This window comes from Scyliorhinus torazame, chromosome 11, assembly GCF_047496885.1.
Source record: "Scyliorhinus torazame isolate Kashiwa2021f chromosome 11, sScyTor2.1, whole genome shotgun sequence".
Taxonomy (NCBI): Eukaryota; Metazoa; Chordata; class Chondrichthyes; order Carcharhiniformes; family Scyliorhinidae; genus Scyliorhinus; species Scyliorhinus torazame.
In genome coordinates this window covers 176,620,738-176,643,516 of record NC_092717.1, presented here as the reverse complement: position 1 = coordinate 176,643,516, position 22,779 = coordinate 176,620,738, and the positions used below count along the sequence as shown (strand labels likewise).

General features: G+C 46.1%; 1 protein-coding gene across 1 annotated transcript in view; it reads left to right on the top strand.

Annotated features, from left to right (window-relative positions):
• tp53inp1 (tumor protein p53 inducible nuclear protein 1) overlaps positions 1-21,502 on the top strand; it is a 51,248-nt gene extending 29,746 nt beyond the window's left edge. Inside the window, exon 4 of the mRNA XM_072468068.1 lies at positions 18,808-21,502. Coding sequence (XP_072324169.1) covers positions 18,808-19,057 — 250 coding nt within the window. The 3' untranslated portion in view covers positions 19,058-21,502. The remainder of the gene's footprint in view (positions 1-18,807) is intronic.
• Positions 21,503-22,779: the final 1,277 nt, after the last annotated feature.

Here is a 22,779-nt window from a genome sequence, read left to right as displayed (position 1 = left end):
ACCTGAGGAAGGATATTCTTGCCTTGGAGAGAGTGCAACAAAGTTTCACTAGACTTGTTCCTGGAATGGTGGGTCTGTCCTACAAAGAGAGATTGGGGAAACTGGGCCTGTATTCTCCAGAATTTTGACGAATGAGAGGTGATTTCATTGAAACCGCCAAAATACTTAAAAGGATAGACAGGATAAATGCAGGTAAGATGTTTCCACTGATTGGCGAGTCTAGAACCGTGAGTCTGGAACCAGAATGCAGCTTCAAAATAGGGGGGGGGGCACTTTAGACCAAGTTGAGGAGAATTTCTTTTAGCTTGGGAGGGTTGTAAATCTTTGGAATTCTCGATCCCAGGTGCTGTTGAAGCGCAGTCATTCGTCATTGAGAATGTCTGAAGCAGATATTGACAGATTTCTAAATACCAATGAGACAAAGGGGTATGGGGGTACAGTGAACAAAGGATTGACGTGGATGCTCAGCCATAATATTGAATGGCAAAGCAGGCTCTCTGCGCTGAATGGTCTACTCATGTCCCTTTGTAACTAATGGGAACATATATCCTGGTTGGGAATATGTTTAAGCCTGTAAAGTAGAATCATAGCATGTTGCAGCATGACATTTGAGCAAACAAATCAGCTTTGGTGTTTTTCTGCATGAACCACCTAGTTTGATTTTTCTGTCTTGCTCATTCCCATGTAAATTAACATCTCTGGATCCATGTAAAACTCTTTTCAAAGAATCTGCAGACTTTGCTTCAACAATAGTTTGGGGTGGAAACTTTCACATTCTAACTACTCTTTGGGGTCAGTTGAGATGCTAAATGAAAGAGAACGATGCTTGATCAATCGCAAAAACCACAGAAATATTTCATTCCTCCGCATTGGCCGTTGTGCGATGTATTCTTCTATCTCAGAGGGAGAACTCTAGGCGTAGGATTTAATTCTCAGGCTGTAGATATACTCTGGTGTCTGCTTAACACTTGTTTATTGGAACTACATCCGAACAGTAAGCACATAGCTCCTTGGCTTGATTCCAATCACTCTTTTCTTGAGTCTAACCCATGACTGACTGGTGCCTGTGTTATGTCATCATCTATCTACACTTCCAACAACATGAAACTATGGGCAGGATCAAACTGCCACACTGTGCCAGAAAAACAGCTCGCGCGCAACGCGGCCGAGAGAAGCCGGGAGACCCTGCTCCCAGGATCTACCCGGCTCACAACGCCTCACTTGTGGGCGGGAACACTTTTTAACAAATCTGCATAGTAAAGCAAGACAGCTAGTCTTTCTTTGATGTGCAGATTTCCGAGTTACCCAGGGCGTGGGATCAATTTATTTTGCCTCGGAGACCTCAACAAGTGTCTCCACAAATGGGGACCAGATGAACAGCACTCGTGTGGGTCACCCATGGGATTGGAGGCCCTCAGGTGCATGCCCTTTGGCCATGGTGTTACTCTGGCACTGCTAATGCCACCTGGGCACCCTTGCAGTGACACCTGGGTTGCCAGGCTGTCACTGCCAAGGTGCCCAGGTGGCACTGCCAGCTGGCAGGGACACTGCCAGGATGTCAGGTTGGCACTGCCAAGGTGCCACTCTGGCATTTTATTTGTATGGGCGCGATCGGGGTGGGATGCCCTGCGTGGGTGTTTGGGGGGGCTGGGGGAACCTCCCATAATGCACTGGGGCTTGGGTTCAGGGGCTCGGTTCAGGGCCTCTGAGATCGGGACGCCATTTAAAAATGTTTTCCCGATCTCTCGCTACACTGAGGAGTTCCGGCGAGCTGAGCTCCCCACTGTACAAAACGGAACTATGTGCAACCTCGACCGCATGTTCCCCATTGAGGCCCCTTATCCAACGCGAATTGAGTTTTATAGCCTTGTGTTTCTCGGTGCTACGAGTTCCGGGAAACACGCAGATAAATGCGCTCCCTATGGTACATTGTTCCCATTTAGTTAAGTCGCGCCCAAGATCTTTAACTGATTGCACTGCATTTCTGTAATGTCCTTCTAGCTACTCCAAGTCCTACTCTTCCCCTCCATAAGTCATGGTGTTGGGGAAATCAAATTCCCCTGAGCATTCTTAACCCGTGGGAAAGATGTCTTGAAGACCCAAGGGTTTTCTTCTGCATCTGGTGGGACATAGTCATCGGCAGAATAGGACAACACTTTATTAGAATTGCTGAGAACCTGAGTGTAGGTTTCAGAACGATAGAGCTGCAAGGACAACAAAGACTGTTCAATGAAGACTGATGCAAAGGAGAAGGTTCAGTATCTGTAAAGAGGCTGAAGAGAATTGACCATTGGATGCTCGAAAGACTAGAAGAGAAGAACTCGAGGCACTGAGGAACGTGTTGCTCCTTCAAAGAACTCTGGGAAGAAGCTTATGCAGAGGAATGATCTATACCTTCAGGGAAGGCTATCACAGCTGTATCACATGAAAAGGCATGGAGAATCTGAGATATCCATGAACCTGGATGATGAAGGAAAAAAACTACCAGCGTAATACTGTCAGGAAGAGAAAAAGATGATTTCCCAATAATTTGGGAGGACTGTCTACTTGTAGCAAGAGAGCCACACTTCTAATTCTATGAAGTTTCTCTACTATGTGCAATGCGAAGAACTGCTAAGAATATGAAGACGAGACAGCACCATCTATAATGAGAAGAATTTCCTGTAGACAATCAACTCAGCATGGTAGCACAGTGGTTAGCATTGCTTCACAGCGCTAGGGTCCCAGGTTTGATTCCCGGCTTGGGTCACTGTCTGTGTGGAGCCTGCACGTTCTCCCTGTGTCTGCGTGGGGTTCCTCCGTGTGCTCCAGTTTCTTCCCACAAGTACCAAAAGATGGGCTGTTAGATAATTTGGACATTCTGAATTCTTCCCCTGTGTACCCAAACAGGCGCCGGAGTGTGGCGATGAGGGGCTTTTCACAGTAACTTCATTGCAGTATTAATGTAAGCCTAACTGTGACAATAAAGAGTATTATTATTATTATAACTCTGGGACTAGATTGCTGCACAGCATTCTGCAGCTCCTGAAGTGCCAAAGGTTCTGTCACAGCTGCTGTGCTGATCTCCAGCTGTGAAGGAAAAAATATTTGGGTACCGATTGACATTCACCCTTGGAAGGTACCAGCTCTTTCACACTGTGATCCTCCATGGACTCTGACCTGGACACTGGCAAAGCATCCTTTGTGAAAGACTTTATGAACAATAGGAGATAAAGTAGGCAATGCATCAGTAGATTCAGTGGACACAGGGCTAAATCGCTGGCTTTGAAGGCAGGCCAGCAGCTCAGTTCAATTCCCGTAACAGCCTCCCCGAACAGGCGCCGGAATGTGGCTTTTCACAGTAACTTCATTGAAGCCTACTTGTGACAAGTGATTTTCATTTCATTTCATTTCACATCTGAATGCTGTTGAGCCCCTAAAAGTGTAACTGCTTCTTCTAAAAAGACCACAGAGACTTCACCTGGTGCATACATCCTGTCGCTGGATCAGCCTCTAGAACCTCACCAAGAGATTACCCCGTACTGAAAGGGATTTTTCCTCATTACTCTCTAGGAAGAGTTAATCCCAGTTCAGTAGGTCTTCATGCGGATGGTCTCCATCTGCTGCAGTGTCTTCTGTAGCTTCCACTCCAAACCTCACTTTGTGAGTAACAGAGATTCATAACATCCATGGGTCTAGTGGATGGTGTGGCTGTAGGGAAAAAAGTGGAACTTACTATTGATTGTAGAAACTCCCTCTGCTTCTGAAGGCTGAATTTCCATTGCTTCTAAATAAAAGGATGAAGATTGTTGCATTAAAGACGGTGAATTCTCCGAAGCTGCTTTGCCTGGAAGTATGGCAACCTCACCACTCGACCGTGATGTATGAACAAAGAACAAAGAAATGTACAGCACAGGAACAGGCCCTTCGGCCCTCCAAGCCCGTGCCGACCATACTACCCAACTAAACTACAATCTTCTACACTTCCTGGGTCCGTATCCTTCTATTCCCATCCTATTCATATATTTGTCAAGATGCCCCTTAAATGTCCCTATCGTCCCTGCTTCCACTACCTCCTCCGGTAGCGAGTTCCAGGTACCCACTACCCTCTGCGTAAAAAACTTGCCTCGTACATCTACTCTAAACCTTGCCCCTCTCACCTTAAACCTATGCCCCCTAGTAATTGACCCCTCTACCCTGGGGAAAAGCCTCTGACTATCCACTCTGTCTATGCCCCTCATAATTTTGTATACCTCTATCAGGTCGCCCCTCAACCTCCTTCGTTCCAGTGAAAACAAACCGAGTTTATTCAATCGCTCCTCATAGCTTATGCCCTCCATACCAGGCAACATTCTGGTAAATCTCTTCTGCACCCTCTCTAAAGCCTCCACGTCCTTCTGGTAGTGTGGCGACCAGAATTGAACACTATACTCCAAGTGTGGCCTAACTAAAGTTCTATACAGCTGCAACATGACTTGCCAATTCTTATACTCAATGCCCCGGCCAATGAAGGCAAGCATGCCGTATGCCTTCTTGACTACCTTCTCCACCTGTGTTGCCCCTTTCAATGACCTGTGGACCTGTACTCCTAGATCTCTTTGACTTTCAATACTCTTGAGGGTTCTACCATTCACTGTATATTCCCTACCTGCATTAGACCTTCCAAAATGCATTACCTCACATTTGTCCGGATTAAACTCCATCTGCTATCTCTCCGCCCAAGTCTCCAGACAATCTAAATCCTGCTGTATCCTCAGACAGTCCTCATCGCTATCCGCAATTCCACCAACCTTTGTGTCATCTGCAAACTTACTAATCAGACCAGTTACATTTTCCTCCAAATCATTTATATATACTACAAAGAGCAAAGGTCCCAGCACTGATCCCTGTGGAACACCACTGGTCACAGCCCTCCAATTAGAAAAGCATCCCTCCATTGCTACCCTCTGCCTTCTATGGCCTAGCCAGTTCTGTATCCACCTTGCCAGTTCACCCCTGATCCCGTGTGACTTCACCTTTTGTACTAGTCTACCATGAGGGACCTTGTCAAAGGCCTTACTGAAGTCCATATAGACAACATCTACTGCCCTACCTGCATCAATCATCTTAGTGACCTCCTCGAAAAACTCTATCAAGTTAGTGAGACACGACCTCCCCTTCACAAAACCGTGCTGCCTCTCACTAATACGTCCATTTGCTTCCAAATGGGAGTAGATCCTGTCTCTAAGAATTCTCTCCAGTAATTTCCCTACCACTGAAGTAAGGCTCACCGGCCTGTAGTTCCCGGGATTATCCTTGCTACCCTTCTTAAACAGAGGAACAACATTGGCTATTCTCCAGTCCTCCGGGACATCCCCTGAAGACAGCGAGGATCCAAAGATTTCTGTCAAGGCCTCAGCAATTTCCTCTCCAGCCTCCTTCAGTATTCTGGGGTAGATCCCATCAGGCCCTGGGGACTTATCTACCTTAATATTTTTTAAGACACCCAACACCTCGTCTTTTTGGATCACAATGTGACCCAGGCTATCTACACCCCCTTCTCCAGACTCAACATCTACCAATTCCTTCTCTTTGGTGAATACTGATGCAAAGTATTCATTTAGTACCTCGCCCATTTCCTCTGGCTCCACACATAGATTCCCTTGCCTATCCTTCAGTGGGCCAACCCTTTCCCTGGCTACCCTCTTGCTTTTTATGTACGTGTAAAAAGCCTTGGGATTTTCCTTAACCCTATTTGCTAATGACTTTTCGTGACCCCTTCTAGCCCTCCTGACTCCTTGCTTAAGTTCCTTCCTACTTTCCTTATATGCCACACAGGCTTCATCTGTTCCCAGCCTCTTAGCCCTGACAAATGCCTCCTTTTTCTTTTTGACGAGGCCTACAATATCACTCGTCATCCAAGGTTCCCGAAAATTGCCGTATTTATCTTTCTTCCTCACAGGAACATGACGGTCCTGTATTCCTTTCAACTTACACTTGAAAGCCTCCCACATGTCAGATGTTGATTTGCCCTCAAACATCCGCCCCCAATCTATGTTCTTCAGTTCCTGCCTAATATTGTTATAATTAGCCTTCCCCCAATTTAGCACATTCATCCTCGGACCACTCTTATCCTTGTCCACCAGTACTTTAAAACTTACTGAATTGTGGTCACTGTTACCGAAATGCTCCCCTACTGAAACATCTACCACCTGGCCGGGCTCATTCCCCAATACCAGGTCCAGTACCGCCCCTTCCCTAGTTGGACTGTTTACATATTGTTTTAAGAAGCCCTCCTGGATGCTCCTTACAAACTCCGCCCCGTCTAAGCCCCTGGCACTAAGTGAGTCCCAGTCAATATTGGGGAAGTTGAAGTCTCCCATCACCACAACCCTGTTGTTTTTACTCTTTTCCAAAATCTGTCTACCTATCTGCTCCTCTATCTCCCGCTGGCTGTTGGGAGGCCTGTAGTATACCCCCAACATTGTGACTGCACCCTTCTTATTCCTGATCTCTACCCATGTAGCCTCACTGCCCTCTGAGGTGTCCTCTCGCAGTATAGCTGTGATATTCTCCCGAACAAGTAGCGCAACTCCACCTCCCCTTTTACATCCCCCTCTATCCCGCCTGAAACATCTAAATCCTGGAACGTTTAGCTGCCAATCCTGCCCTTCCCTCAACCAGGTCTCTGTAATGGCAACAACATCATAGTTCCAAGTAGTAATCCAAGCTCTAAGTTCATCTGCCTTACCTGTAATGCTCCTTGCATTAAAACATATGCACTTCAGGCCACCAGACCCGCTGTGTTCAGCAACTTCTCCCCGTCTGCTCTGCCTCAGAGCCACACTGTCCCTATTCCCTAGTTCTCCCTCAATGCTCTCACCTTCTGACCTATTGCTCCCGTGCCCACCCCCCTGCCATACTAGTTTAAACCCTCCCGTGTGACACTAGCAAACCTCGCGGCCAGGATATTTATGCCTCTCCGGTTTAGATGCAACCCGTCCTTCTTATACAGGTCACACCTGCCCCGGAAGAGCTCCCAGTGGTCCAGATAATGGAAACTCTCCCTCCTACACCAGCTGTTTAGCCACGTGTTTATCTGCTCTATCTTCCTATTTCTAGCCTCACTGGCACGTGGCACAGGGAGTAATCCCGAGATTACAACCCTCGAGGTCCTGTCTTTTAACTTTCTGCCTAGCTCCCTGAACTCCTGCTGCAGGACCTCATGCCCCTTCCTGCCTATGTCGTTAGTACCAATATGTACAACGACCTCTGCCTGTTTGCCCTCCCCCTTCAGGATTCCCTCTACCCGTTCGGAGACATCCTGGACCCTGGCACCAGGGAGGCAACATACCATCCTGGAGTCTCTTTCACGTCCACAGAAGCGCCTATCTGTGCCCCTGACTATAGAGTCCCCTATTACTATTACTCTTCTGCGCTTTGACCCTCCCTTCTGAACATCAGAGCCAGCCGTGGTGCCACTGCTCTGGCTGCTGCTGTTTTCCCCTGATAGGCTATCTCCCCCGACAGTATCCAAAGGGGTATATCTGTTCGAGAGGGGGACAACCACAGGGGATTCCTGCACTGACTGCCTGCCCTTTCTGGTGGTCACCCATTTCTCTGCCTGCACCTTGGGTGTGACCACATTTACATAACTGCGATCTATGACGCTTTCCGCCACCTGCATGCTCCTAAGTGCATCCAATTGCTGCTCCAACCGAACCATGCGGTCTGTGAGGAGCTCCAGTTGGGTGCACTTTCTGCAGATGAAGCCATCCGGGACGCTGGAAGCCTCCCGGACCTGCCACATCTCACAGTCAGAGCACAGCACCCCTCTAACTGACATTGCGTCAATTAATTAAAATTAGTCTTTTTTTTTTTAATACTTTTTTTAAAATTTCAAAGTTACTGTCAACTATCTGTTTCCTAGCACTAGATTTCTAATAGAAATGCGATAGCTAACTATAATACTCTCCGATCTCTGGCTTAGATATCCTCTAAATTATAATTAAGTTATTATGTTTAATTAGTTCCCAGATACTCAAATTTTTTTAAAATTTAGGTTAGAATCCCAACCAGCCACTCTGGCCACAGCTTTTCTGTGATGTCACTTTAGTTTCCCCCCGACACACACAATTTGAAAAAAGGTATAAAAGTAAAAATAACTTACTTACCTTCTGAGTGTCTTAGATGTTCTCAGGTTCTCTCGCTGACAGAGACTGCTCCTCCACCTCCGAACCTTGACCTGCACAATGCTAATAATATAATAATAATAATATAATATGGCACTTACCTTACACCAATGGGTCTTATTATTAGGTTAGAGGAGGAGGGCGGGTGGGAGACACTACACGTGTAGTGTCTCGGGTTTCCTCTCCACCAGAATTTATTGGTGGGGGGGGGGGGGGGGGGGGGGGGACTTGCCAGAGGTCCGCGGGTCGAACTTCCGGTTCCCGCCTTATATAAAAACAAATAAAACAGAAAAGAAGAACAGACACGGGACCAGGCAAGGCTTTTAAATACACTACTCACCTCCAAGAAGGCCCCTGCGCACCGCTGCCGCCGAAATCCAAAGGGCTGCTCCTGTAAAGGCAAGGCTTCTTAAAGTAAGTACTCACCTCCCAGAAGGCCCCTGCGCACCGCTGCCGCCGAAATCCAAAGGGCTGCTCCTGTAAAGGTGCAGGTTATGAAAAGCATAAGCGGGAATCAACAATCTGTTGTGCCTTATAGTTAAGAGCAGTAATAATTCTACCTTTTGATTTGACGATTAATGCCACTTGGATCTTGTAACTTGATGTCTGATGGATAAAGGCTCATCAGCTGAAGCCAGTCAAGGTCATCTGTTAAACCGTTAACAGCAACTCCAGTATCCATTTTAAAAGTAGTATCCCCAAACTTAGACTATAACTGAACAGTAGTCTGGATGAAGACTACCTACTTCCCCCAAGAAACTTTAGATTCATCGAGTTCTTGCCATTCCTTTTACTAGAAGGAACGTATTTCATAAATACTTTCTGGCCTTTGACTTTCATTAAAATTGCTGGACTTCTTGTTACACTAGAAGCATTCCGTGCCTCTGCTAGTCAGTCCTGGCATTTATTGTGGTTTTTGTGCCACAAAGCAAGCATCTAAAAATGATCGTCGGCACAGAGTTTCCCACCCTTTCAGTTTGTTTGGCAGGCTTTCATATGGGTTGGGCAGCTAACCTTGTGCTTATCCAATCTATGGAGTCATGTGAAGCCTTGAAGTTGTCACAAATTATAGCCCAATTTAAATGCTTGAAGTTCAGCCTGCCTCGTATACTGGACTGTTTGATCTGAGGAAGATCACCTTTTGGTCTGCAGAAAGGCAATTTTTATTCTGTTAGGAATAATTAAATATAATTTCCCAGGTCAATGAGCACTGGTTAAAATGTGCTCGTTCAATTATTACATTTTGCTTCAGGCAAGAATAGGTGACAAAGGCTTTAATAGTGGAATCAACGTCCTCAATGGACTCCTGTCTGCCCTACGAGAATATCGTCTGCTGTTGGACTTACTGCGTAAAGAAAGGAACTAACTTGAAGATTTGTGCCTCTTTTTTGTTCGTGCTCATTGCCGGAGAAAATGGTGTTTCCATATCTCCCACTTCTGGCCTCTTGGTGGGCCCTCGCGAGCAAGGACAGGGACTGCTCGATAGGTACGGTCAACGTTATCTCTCTGCAGTGTGTCACTTCCTTCCGACAAAATCTCTTGGGCTGCTTTCAAAGGCTTCTTCACTCTCTGGTTACTTTGTGCCATTTCACACCAATGACTCCATGGCTGCCACAATGATGTGAGAGGAGTTCTTCTATTTCGTACTCGGTGTGGAACTTGGCTCTTAAAACAAACTGTAGATATACTTCGATAGCAGTTCAACATTTGTTTATTAGTACTACATCAAAACACCTTGGCTTGATTCCAACCTCTTTCGAGTCTAACCTGTGACTCTGATTAATGTCGGTGATACATCATCATCTTCGTCATACATTAAGACTATTCCATCCCTTAGCCCTTTAAACTACAATCATTCTTTGGGGTCAGTTGACATGGTGAATGAAAAAGAACAATGCCTGATCAATCACAAAATAAGAAAATATTTCATTCCTCAACATTGGCATCTTGCTTTGAGCTCAAAAAGTTCAAATAATATGAGAACATTAAAGTCTGTTTTTAACTTTTCAAATCGATGTCCAGGGTTCACAGATGGTGCCCTATTTCATATTGGCAGTTTACCATCTCTTGGAGTAATCGGGGTAGTAATTCATCAATCATTCATTCATTTATTGAGGGAAAGTGATAGTAATGTTGACTCATTTTTTCTCTGCACTCTGTACATCTTATCCACCTCTGTGTGCTTCTTTCTCATACCACTTTTGATGGTCTTATACATATTGAATGTATCTAGTCATCCTTCATGCATATTCTATACATGTAATCACATCATTTTTGCCCTTCTATCTGCTCAATCACCTATGCCTTAATCATCTTCATTTCCTTTCTGCTATCTGCCTCACAGCAAGATATGCAAGACCCTCCTACAGTGTAAAAGATAAGAGACTGGTTCCCTGTCAAAGGGAAGCCCAATTTGACTCACCTTCCACTAGTATTTGCTCAGTTCTGGATTTGGATTTGGATTTTGTTTATTGTCACATGTACCAAGGTACAGTGAAGAATATTTTTCTGCGAGCAGCTCAACAGGTCATTAAGTACATGAAAATAAAACAAAATACATAATAGAGCAACACAAGGTACACAATGTAACTACATAACACCGGCATTGGGTGAAGCATACAGGGGTGTAGTGTTCATGAAGTCAGTCCATAAGAGGGTCGTTTAGGAGTCTGGTAACAGCGGGGAATAAGCAAGAGCGCTTGCATAGAGGCATACAGTCTTCAGGAAGGGGACTCTGCGACACATTACGATAGGGGCTGGAAGAGAAACCGGACTGGAGGGAAGTACAGGAAGATGGCCACAGTTGAAGGGGAAATGGACGCAAATTCTTAATTAGCTGTTTAATGACACTTTTTCTGGAATATTTCGATGAGCTACTTGAGCCTTATTTTAATAGCTTTGCACTTCTGAAATCAAACTATATTCAGTATTTAAATATCTGTTTAAATTACTGTTGAGTAAATCAGAGCAGAAGAGAAGATGGAAATTGCAGGCATATGTTTCTTGTTTCAACATATTAATGACATAGATAAACATAAAAATAATATGGATAAAATCCATTTGACCAAACTAGTTTGGTATTGATCTTTCGTATTTCTTTATTCCTTTTCTTTCAGCCACCTATTTAATGTATCCTTTCTGAAATCAGTGGTGGCTTCTAATTGTTTTCTCTTCATCTAGATGTTATTAATTTCATCTTCAAAGCTCCAAAATGTTTCCTTCCACAAATATTAAACAAATTGATCGTAATTAGCTGTCTCCCCTTTGCAGTCGCTTCCCATAATTATGGAACAGAATTAATTACAATATACAGATGTGTGATCCAATGGCTGTATTGAGCATGATTTAATTTACTGGTGCTATCTACTGGTATAAATGTAATGTTTCTTATAAAGTATTTTAATTAGCAGAGGCAATCAAATACTGGGGAACGTGGCAGACTTGTTGACCAAATAAACTTGGCCAGTAATGTTGGGTTTCAATATCCAGTCTGAGCCTTTGTTTAAGCATTTACTACCGAGCTGTACTGTTATATAAAAGCTTAACATTTTTGTACCAGATTCCTGTTTCCGCAATGTTCAAGGAGACATTAATCTGTTTATTCCAAATTTGGTACAAGATTTTTTGACATTTGTGTAAATTCGCCCCAATAGCCACTTCTGTATTTCATTACTTTCCCATAGTTAAACTGAAAATGGTGAATAAATGAGACAAATATAGAACATGCTCAAAATACACATCAGGTGAGTCCGCAAGATCGGTTGCAATACTTCAGGGAAGCTGAGTAGAATTCGATATGATAGATTAAAAAATATTAGTAGTTAAAGGATACCCTAGAATAATAATGCTGTGATCCTAATATTGAGTAATTATTGTTTGTAATTCATGTGTACCGAGATTTCCTTCCACATTGACCCTTTATACATAATTATGGAACATAATTATGCAGAGATGCATTCATAGGCCAGTCTTCCACCATTGGTACTGTATAAGTTCAGGCAGTGAGTTTCTGCAGGTTATTTGACTTTTGGAAGCATCACTGACTATCTTTTTTTTTTTTTTTGTTAAATATGTTTATTAAGAATTTTTGAACACAATTTTCAACCATACAAACAAACCCCCCCCCCCCCCCTCCCCCCAACAAAAAGAAAAGAAAGCTCGCATAGCAAGACATAAACATGGCAATTCAATATGATACAGAACTTTGTACATTGGATTCCTCCCGTACATATCAGTTTTCCGGATCATTTATGTATTTTCTTGCTCAGATACCCCCCAGAAACAAAACCCTTCCCCGTCCCTCCCTCTTTCCACCCCCCCCCCCCCCCCCAATCCCCCCTGGGTTGCTGCTGCTGACCGAACTCCATCTAACGCTCCGCGAGATAGTCTAGGAACCGCCTGTAGAACCCCTGCGCAGACCCCTTCAAGGCAAACTTTATCCTCTCCAACTTGCTAAACCCTGCCATGTCATTTATCCAGGCTTCCACACTGGGGGGCTTCGCATCTTTCCACACTAACAAGATCCTCCGCTGGGCTACCAGGGACGCAAAGGCCAGAATGCCGGCCTCTTTCGCCTCCTGCACTCCCGGCTTGTCCGCTACTCCAAATAATGCCAGCCCCAAACTTGGCTTGACCTGGACTTTCACCACCTTGGATATAGTTCTCGCAACTCCCCTCCAGAACCCATCCAGTGCCGGGCACGAACAGAACATATGGACGTGGTTCGCCGGGCTTCCTGAGCACCTCTCACATCTGTCCTCCACCCCAAAGAACCTGCTCAGCCTCGTCCCCGTCATATGCGCTCTATGAACAACCTCAAATTGTATCAGGCTAAGCCTGGCACACGAGGAAGAGGAATTAACCTTACTTAGGGCTTCAGCCCACAGACCCTCCTCAATCTCCTCCCCCAGCTCCTCTTCCCATTTACCCTTCAGCTCCTCTACTAAAGCCTCCCCCTCTTCTTTCATCTCCTGGTATATCGCCAACACCTTGCCCTCTCCGACCCATATGCCCAAAATCACCCTGTCTTGAATCCCCTGTGCCGGGAGCAGCGGGAATTCCCTCATCTGCCGCCTCACAAACGCCCTCACTTGCATGTACCTGAAAGCATTTCCCGGGGGTAGTCCAAACTTCTCCTCCAGCGCCCCTAAGCTTGCAAACGTCCCATCGATGAACAGGTCCCCCATTCTTCTAATCCCTGCCCGATGTCAGCTCTGAAACCCCCGTCCATCCTTCCTGGGACAAACCGATGGTTATCTCTGACCGGGGATCACACCGAGGCTCCCTGTGCCATCTCCACTGCCCCCAGATCTTTAGCGTTGCCGCCACCACCAGACTCGTGGTGTACCTTGTCGGCGAGAGCGGCAGCGGTGCCGTCACCAGCGCCCCCAGGCTCGTTCCTTTGCAGGACGCCATCTTCAACCTCTTCCATGCTGCCCCCTCTCCCTCCATCACCCACTTACGGATCATCGCCACGTTGGCTGCCCAGTAGTAGCCACCCAGATTCGGCAACGCCAGCCCTCCTCTATCTCTACTACGCTCCAGGAACCCCCTCCTTACCCTCGGGGTCTTACTCGCCCACACAAAACCCATAATGCTCCTGCCGACCCTCTTATAAAAGGCCTTGGTGATCACAATTGGAAGGCATTGGAATACAAAAAGAAACCTCTGGAGGACCACCATTTTAATCGACTATACCCTGCCCGCTAGCGAGAGTGACAACATGTCCCACCGTTTAAAGTCCTGCTCCACCAGCCGCGTCAAATTAAGTTTGTGCAGCGTCCCCCAGCTCCTAGCTACCTGGATCCCCAAGTATCGAAAGCTCCTTTCCGCCCTCCTCAACGGTAGGTCATCCATCCCTCTTCCCTGATCCCCCGAATGCACCACAAAGAGCTCACTCTTCCCTACATTGAGCTTGTAGCCCGAGAAGTCCCCAAACTCCCTTAGGATCTGCATGACCTCCACCATCCCCTCCACTGGGTCCACCACATACAGCAACAGGTCGTTTGCGTACAGCGACACTGTGCTCCTCTCCCCCTCGAACCACCCCCCCTCCATTTCCTGGACTCCCTTAATGCCATGGCCAAAGGTTCAATTGCTAATGCAAACAACAAAGGGACAGGGGGCACCCCTGCCTCGTCCCTCGATACAGCCGGAAATACTCCGACCTCCGCCGATTCATAACCACACTCACCACCGGGGCTCTTAACCCAACTGATAAACCCCTCCCCAAACCCAAACCTTCGCAACACTTCCCAGAGATACACCCACTCTACTCGGTCAAAGGCCTTCTCCGCGTCCATAGCTGCCACTATCTCCGCCTTTCCCTCCACCGATGGCATCATTATGATGTTTAGGAGCCTCCGCACATTGGTATTTAACTGCCTGCCCTTTACAAATCCCGTCTGGTCCTCGTGAATCACCCCCGAGACGCAGACCTCAATCCTCGTAGCCAACATTTTTGCCAGCAACTTAGCATCTACGTTGAGGAGCGAGATCGGCCTAATCGACCCGCATTGCAGTGGGTCCTTATCCCGCTTAAGGATCAAAGAGATCGTCGCCTCCGACATTGTCGGGGGCAGGGTCCCCCCCCTCCCTTGCCTCATTGAAGGTTCTTGCCAACAACTGGGCTAACAGGTCTACATACTTCCTATAGAACTCCACCGGGAACACATCCGGTCCCGGGGCCTTCCCTGCCTGCATGCTCCCCAGTCCTTTAACCAGCTCCTCCACCCCAATTGGCGCCCCTAAACCAGCCACCACCTGCTCCCCCACCCTCGGGAACCTCAGCTGCTGGTCCAAGAATCGTCGCATCCCCTCTTTTCCCCTTGGGGGCTGGGACCTATACAGCTCCTCGTAGAAGGCCTTGAATGCCTCATTCACTTTCACCGCACTCCGCACCGCAGTTCCCTTTCCATCCTTGACTCCATCTATTTCCCTCGCTGCCATCTTCTTACGGAGCTGATGTGCGAGCATCCGGCTCGCCTTCTCCCCATACTCATACATCGCCCCCTGTGCCTTCCTCCACTGTGCCTCTGCCTTCCATGTGGTCAACAGGTCGAACTCCGTCTGGAGACTTTGTCTCTCCCTGAGTAGTCCCTCATCAGGGGCCTCTGCATATCTCCTGTCCACTCTTAAGATCTCCCCCACTAACCTCTCCCTTTCCCTGCCCTCTCTCTTCTCCCTATGAGCCCTGATGGAGATGAACTCTCCCCTGACCACCGCCTTCAGCGCCTCCCATACTACTCCCACCTGCACCTCCCCGTTGTCGTTGGCCCCCAGATACCTTTCGATGCACCCCCGCACCCTTCCGCACACTTCCTCATCTGCCAGCAGTCCCACATCCAACTGCCACAGCGGGCGTTGGTCCCTCTCCTCCCACAGCTCCAGTTCCACCCAGTGCGGGGCGTGGTCTGAAATGGCTATGGCCGATTACTCCGTTCCCTCCACTTTCGGGATCAATGCCCTGCCCAGAACAAAAAAAATCTATCCGGGAGTAGGCCTTGTGTACATGGGAGAAAAAATAAAATTCTCTGGCCAAAGGCCTGGCAAATCTCCACGGATCTACTCCTCCCATCTGATCCATAAACCCCCTGAGCACCTTGGCCGCAGCCGGCCTCTTTCCGGTCCTAGATCTGGAGCGATCCAGTGCTGGGTCCGACACCGTGTTGAAATCCCCACCCATTATCAAGCTTCCTACCTCCAAGTCTGGAATACGCCCCAACATCCGTTTCATGAATCCAGCATCGTCCCAATTTGGGGTGTATACATTTACCAATACCACCCCCGTCCCCTGCAACCTACCGCTCACCATCACATATCGGCCTCCATTGTCCGCTACTATGTTCTTGACCTCAAACGACACCCACTTCCCCACCAGTATTGCCACCCCTCTATTCTTCGCATCCAGCCCCGAATGGAACACCTGTCCTACCCATCCCTTCCTTAACCTGACCTGATGTGCCACCTTCAGATGCGTCTCCTGAAGCATGGCCACGTCTGCTTTCAGTTCCTTTAAGTGCGCGAACACTTGGGCCCTCTTAACCGGCCCATTTAAGCCTCTCTCATTCCACGTGATCAGCCGGACTGGGGAGCTCCCCCCCCCCCCCCCCCAACCCAACCCCTGCCGACTAGCCATCTCCTATCTTAGGCCAGTCCCGTGCCCGCGTCTCCCGCCCCCTCCAGTCCCCCAGACGGGGAACCCCCGCCCCGACCACCTCTTTCCGTTCCCCCTCGGCCAATGCAGCAGCAACCCTATTGTCCCCCCCCCCCTCCCCGCTTGATCCGAATCTAGCTCTTTTGCTCCCCCCATAATACTTCCGTAAGTCAGCTGACTCCTGCTGACCCCGGCTTCCTCCGCCTTCCCGTTGACCCCCCCCGTGTGGAAATCCCTCCTCCTCCTTGCGCTCCTCCATCCCCCCCCCCCTCCCTAACGTGGGAAAAAGCCCGCGCTTTCCTGAGCCAGCCCCGCCCCCTGTGGCGCAGCTCCTGTTGCGGCCTTATCCCAAAACCCCCATCCCAGAGTCTCACCTCCCTCCAGCACCGACGCCCACATTCCTCACTGTCCCCGTCTCCCCCCCCCCCCCCCCCCCCCCATCAAGAACTCATACCCCATCTCCATCCATCGTCTCACCCGTGAAACATTCTTTACCCATATTTACAACCCTGTATACAGTCAACATCTCCCCCACATCCACAGTCCTTCAGTTCGAGTCCAATTTTTCCGTTTGGATAAAAGGTCCAAGCCTCTTCTGGCGATTCGAAATAGTGGTGTCGGTCCTGATAAGTGACCCACAGTCGCGCTGGCTGCAGCATTCCGAATCTCACCCTTTTTTTATGCAGCACCGCCTTGGCCCGGTTGAAGCCAGCTCTCCTCTTTGCCACCTCCGCGCTCCAATCCTGGTAGACTCGGATCACCGCATTCTCCCATCTGCTGCTCTGCTCCTTCTTGGCCCATCTCAGGACACTCGCTCTGTCCGCGAAGCGATGGGTTCTCACCACTATCGCCCATGGCGGCTCGCCAGCCTTGGATCTCCTCGCCAGGACCCGGTGAGCCCCGGGGGGCTCGGAGAGGCCTCCGCACCCATCAGCGAGTGGAGCATTGTGCTCACATACGCCCCGGCATCAGCCCCCTCCACTCCTTCGGGGAGACCCAGAATCCAGAGATTTTTCCTCCTCGACCTGTTCTCCAGGACCTCGAGTCTCTCGGCCCACCTCTTGTGCAGCACCTCGTGCTCCTCCATCTTCACCGCCAGGCCCAAGGTCTTGTCCTCGTTCTCGTTAGTTTTGTCCTTCACCTCTCGGAGCTCTACCGCCTGGGCCTTCTGGGTCTCCTTCAGCCCCTCAATCGCCAACAGCATTGGCGCCAGCACCTCCTTTTTAAGCTCCTCCACGCAGCGCCTGAGGAACTCCTGCTGGTCCGGCCCCCATGCTGCTCGATCTCCAACCTCCGCCATCTTGATTTTTCCCCCTCGTTTCTGCCGCTGCTCCAAAGCCTTTTTTTCTGCCGCTCCACTTCTAATCCCCTCCATACGACGGAAGGGGGACCTTACTTCACCTTCCCACACGGGATTTAGTCCAAAGAAAATTTCATTGGGGCTCCTCCGGGGAGCCTAAAAGTCCATTATAGCGGGAACTGCCGAAATGTGCGGCTTAGCTCCGCATCGCCGCAACCGGAAGTCCTGACTATCTATCATAGATGTACTTTCCAGCATAAACCCTCATTCGCATCATCTGGAGCCACATATGTATCCACCTGTGTACCAGCTGTAGCACTTGACCACGTATCTCAATTTCTTACATACTAGTGCGTTGTTTGACTGGTTATCATCCATCAGGTCATGGATGAGTCCCGACGTCCTACCACTCCACATCAAGATCAAAACCATCATTTTTGGTTCCTGCCGCCAATCCCTCTCTCCTGCCACTAACACCATTCCTCTTTCAAGCTGAACCAGAAGGTTTGCAGTCGTGAGGTCCTGTTATATCCTGAGCTGAGCGTCAAACTTTACATCCAATGTGGTGCCGAATGCACCTAATGCAACATCACCCACTTCCTCCTGTCCCTCAGCCCCTCACCCCTAAAATTCTTAAATATGCCTTTGTCACCTGCAGACTTCGCTATGCCGATGCTTTCCTTAACTGATCTCCTATTTCCTGTCATCCATTAGCAGTAACTTGTCACCATTCTAAAGCTTCTATCCTGTCCCATACAATGGGCAACATTTTTATTGATGTAACCCACACATTGGGACACTGAATGGCTGGTGTGTACAGCTGCACTGAGATTGCAATCAAATAGATGGCGAGTGTTACCAGTGCCCTAAATATTTATATTGCTTCAGTGGCAAGAGGGCTTGTGGTTGGGTTCGGGGGCAGGTGTCAAAGACAATTAATTTGTGCCTTGGTGCTTATCGTCATTCATTTTAGTAATTTCCAATAAACTTGGGGCTGCCCATTCGCACCTTAAGTGCCACAACAAATGGTGAATTTTGTGCTATTGAATACAGTAGGAAGATAGGTGGTTTAAAATGGAACCTAAATTTGACAGAAAAACCTGCACTATATTGACAAACTTTAAATTTGATTTGACATTAAATAGACACCTTAACTTTGCTGAATACAGGTTATATAATTGAAATGTTGCTTCTCATTCTAGAACTGAAACCCCTAACGGGGTCGGCCACCATATTCGCTGCTATGCAGCTGCTCTAGCCGCCCATACCAGTTTCGTAGAACAAGCCAATCAGCTTCGTCATGTTCAACGTGGAAAGGAGCATGGTGCAAAGCGCCTCATAAACCGCAACAACATTCGCCGCCAAAACCTTATGAGGGAGTACAACTCTCGACAAACTAAGCACAATGGACACATTCTACACCAACCTTGCCAGCGCCAGTATAATTATTAATGGTCATTGTAATTTCAACTTTTTAAAAACAATGTTCTTGTAAAAATAGTGTGTATGTAACTTTTTATGGGACTTCATATTTAACAAAATTAGGAATCATTAATCTCATTGAGTATTTTGGGGTTTCTATTCTATTTTCTGGGTGCTTTAAAATCTTAAACTCAGTATCACCAAATGCCTTGTTCTGAATGATAGGATTTTACTCTCAAATCTAGAAATTTCCTTGCAATCTTTCTAATATATAGGGTTTGCTTGTTAGGTTTCCCATCTCAGTATGAAGATCTATTTTGTCTGTGCATGTGTATTTGTGTATGTGCGTCCATTTGCTAAATTTAGCTATGTTATGAAAAGTGTATGCTGTCAACATAATCATTAACAAATATATTGCCTGGGAGATGGAAAGCCTCTTTCAGCTGTGATTTGTTGTGTGAAGTGAAACTCATCTTATTTCACAACACAGATTCTCAGGGACAATAGCGTATGATTTTTCTAAATATCTGTATGTGACAGCAAGGAAGCCCTATGTAAATATATATTTCATTTTTAAAAAATGAGTCTTTTTGGATTGGTGGTGGCATTATGATTGCTCCAGGAGATTGATAAGTAGTCAAACTTTGGGGCTATGTACGTGACTTCCCTCAGTTGCAATTTGAATATGTCTAAAAGTGTTTTTCTAGGTTATCCATTTCTCCCCTTTCTAAATGTGCTGTAATTGTGAGATGTTTTGATGATGGATAATACCTCGGTGCTCTGTGTTTAAATGAATGGATTTTGTTTATTCTTCTCCTCTTCTCCCCCCTCCCCCCCCCCCCCTTACTATTCTATGTTGGCTGTGATGTTTCACAGAACAGTGAACCTGCTTTAGATATAAAGTGTTTCAATTTAATGTATATTTCAGTCTAATTTTCCAAAGGCATTCTTGTGAAATATATTCTCATTTGGAGAATCGTTGAGACTATTGAGCAGGTGTGGACTCTGAGGCATCAATTTCCCAATTCAGACTTCTTACTTGGATTGATTTTTAACTACTGCAGAGCATGTAAAATGAAAACGGTCTGTATAATGTTCCGTACTTAGGAAAGCGTTTGTAGAACAATATTTTACTTTGTAGATGCACCTTAAAAGATATAAAAATGGAAAGATAGAATAAATAGCTGTGGTTCAGTTAAATAAACTTACAGATTTTGCATCCAATAAGTAAACCCAGAAATATATGTAAAGAAATCTTCATTGTATCAGCAAATTCTACAACTATGCCTCAGGATTTCTTGTAAAATTTGCAAATCCTATCACCCATCACCATTTTCATGACCGGTAGAGGAAACTTTCAAGATAATATTGTCCAGCAAATCCTGTAGAAGGCCTCATTGGGTTGTCTAGGAAACAGAGTTGATAACCAAGTCCATCTCTGCAAGTGATTTGTAAAACTGCATAAACTTTTAACATTGGTGAAGAAAACCTGATGATGATGGATCTTTCTTTTCAAGATGTTTTGTTAGATGTTTATCACTGATAGCATTGTCGTCGAATCTAATTGGATCTTTGAAGTGCTTGCAGAAGTTTTATGCTGTACAGAAAACTAATAGCGGCCGAGTGTGGTTGGACATTTACGGTTAACGTGTATCCTAACTAAACTATTGTTGACTTGTTTTTGATGTTGTACAGGTTGATTACATTTGACTGATTTAATGTGTTTATGTAAAAACTTCTTTGTACATTGTTGCTTTGAGAGTTGATTGTGTTGGTTGTGATGAGATTAAAACAATGGAGAAAACCGTAAAAATGTTGAACAAAGCTTGTACATGTTGCTGTAAGAAAGTGTATGTTACATATAAAAATACTAAGCTGTTGCTTAGATTGCTGAATATTTCATACAGGGATTCATGTTTGGTTTTGTTATATATGTGCCTTCCAGTGTAAATTCATTATGTGAAAACATTGTTTTATGTTGCATATGAAGATGATATGAAAGCGCCAGATGATGTAAATATAACAAACCAACACAACTATGCACAGGAAGGAGCTTGTTTGTGGAGTTACTTTGTACAGTTTTATATCAATTGCACCAGATAATTGACGAGATAAAGCCTGGAGATACTTTAACTCATTTGGGACTTTATGGCCATTCAGATGACTGGCATCATAATCCAATTTGCAGAATAAATACAGCACTTTGCCAAATAAGTGTGTCAACTTTATAGACTTGTAGAATTAGTTAATTTTATTTACTAATTTAGTATCTAGCTATTTATTAGTGAATCCAAAAGGTTAACTTGTGCAGTTTGCACTGTGAAATTGTTTTTAAAAAAATAATGGGTATTTTCTAGTTATCTTGACATTCACGTAACCAGAATGTGCTTTTTGTTTTAAGTTCTAATAACTGGTTATTGCTTTCTTGTATTAACTGTGGAAATGTTTCATTTGTCAATAAATGTAGTAATATGAGTTTGATTATTGTAATTTTTAATAGAAATAAAGGGTAGAAGAAACTTATTGTATAAAACACTAAATCTATGAGATCCATATGAAACTACGGTCTTCCGTATGATGCCCGAGAGGATGCTGAATGTTTTGAGGTAGAACAAAGAACAAAGAAACGAACAGGTCCTTCGTCCCTCCAAGCCTGTGCCGACCATCCTGCCTGTCTAAACTAAAATCTTCTACACTTCCTGGGTCTGTATCCCTCTATTCCCATCCTATTCATGTGTTTGTCAAGATGCCCTTTAAATGTCACTATCGTCCCTGCTTCCACTACCTCCTCCGGCAGCGAGTTCCAGGCACCCACTACCCTCTGCGTAAAAAAAAAAAAAAAAAAAACTTGCCTCATACATCTCTAAACCTTGCACCTTAAACCTATGCCCCCTAGTAATTGACCCCTCTACCTGGGAAAAGCCTCTGACTATCCACTCTGTCTATGCCCCTCATACGTTTGTAGACCTCTATCAGGTCCCTCAACCTCCGTCGTTCCAGTGAGAACAAACCAAGTTTATTCAACCGCTCCTCATAGCTAATGCCCTCCATACCGGGCAACATCCTAGTAAATCTCTTCTGCACCCTCTCTAAAGTCTCCACATCCTTCTGGTAGTGTAGCGACCAGAATTGAACACTATATTCCAAGTGTGGCCTAACTAAGGTTCTATACAGCTGCAGCATGACTTGTCAATTCTTATACTCAATGCCCCGGCCAATGAAGACAAGCAAGCCGTATGCCTTCTTGACTACCTTCTCCACCTGTGTTGCTCCTTTCAGTGACCTGTGGACCTGTACACCTAGTTCTCTCTCACTGTCAATACTCTTTGAGGGTTATACCATTCACTGTATATTCCCTATCTGCATTAGACCTTCCAAAATGTATTACCTCACATTTGTCCGGATTAAACTGCATCTGCCATCTCTCCACCCAAGTCTCCAAACGATCTAAATCCTGCTGTCTCCTCCGACAGTCCCCATCGCTATCCGCAATTCCACCAACCTTTGTGTTGTCTGCAAACTTACTAATCAGACCAGTTACATTTTCCTCCAAATCATTTATATATACAGGAAGGGGAACATCCAGAAATTGTGGTCGAAGTGGGAATTAATGACATAGGAAGGAAAATCGTTTGAGATCTTGCAAGCAGGGATTTAGGAGCTAGAGAGGAAATTAAAGAGCAGCAAGTCAAAGAATCTCTGCATTATTTCCATGGCCATGCACTGGTGAATATAGGTAGAATAGGATAAGA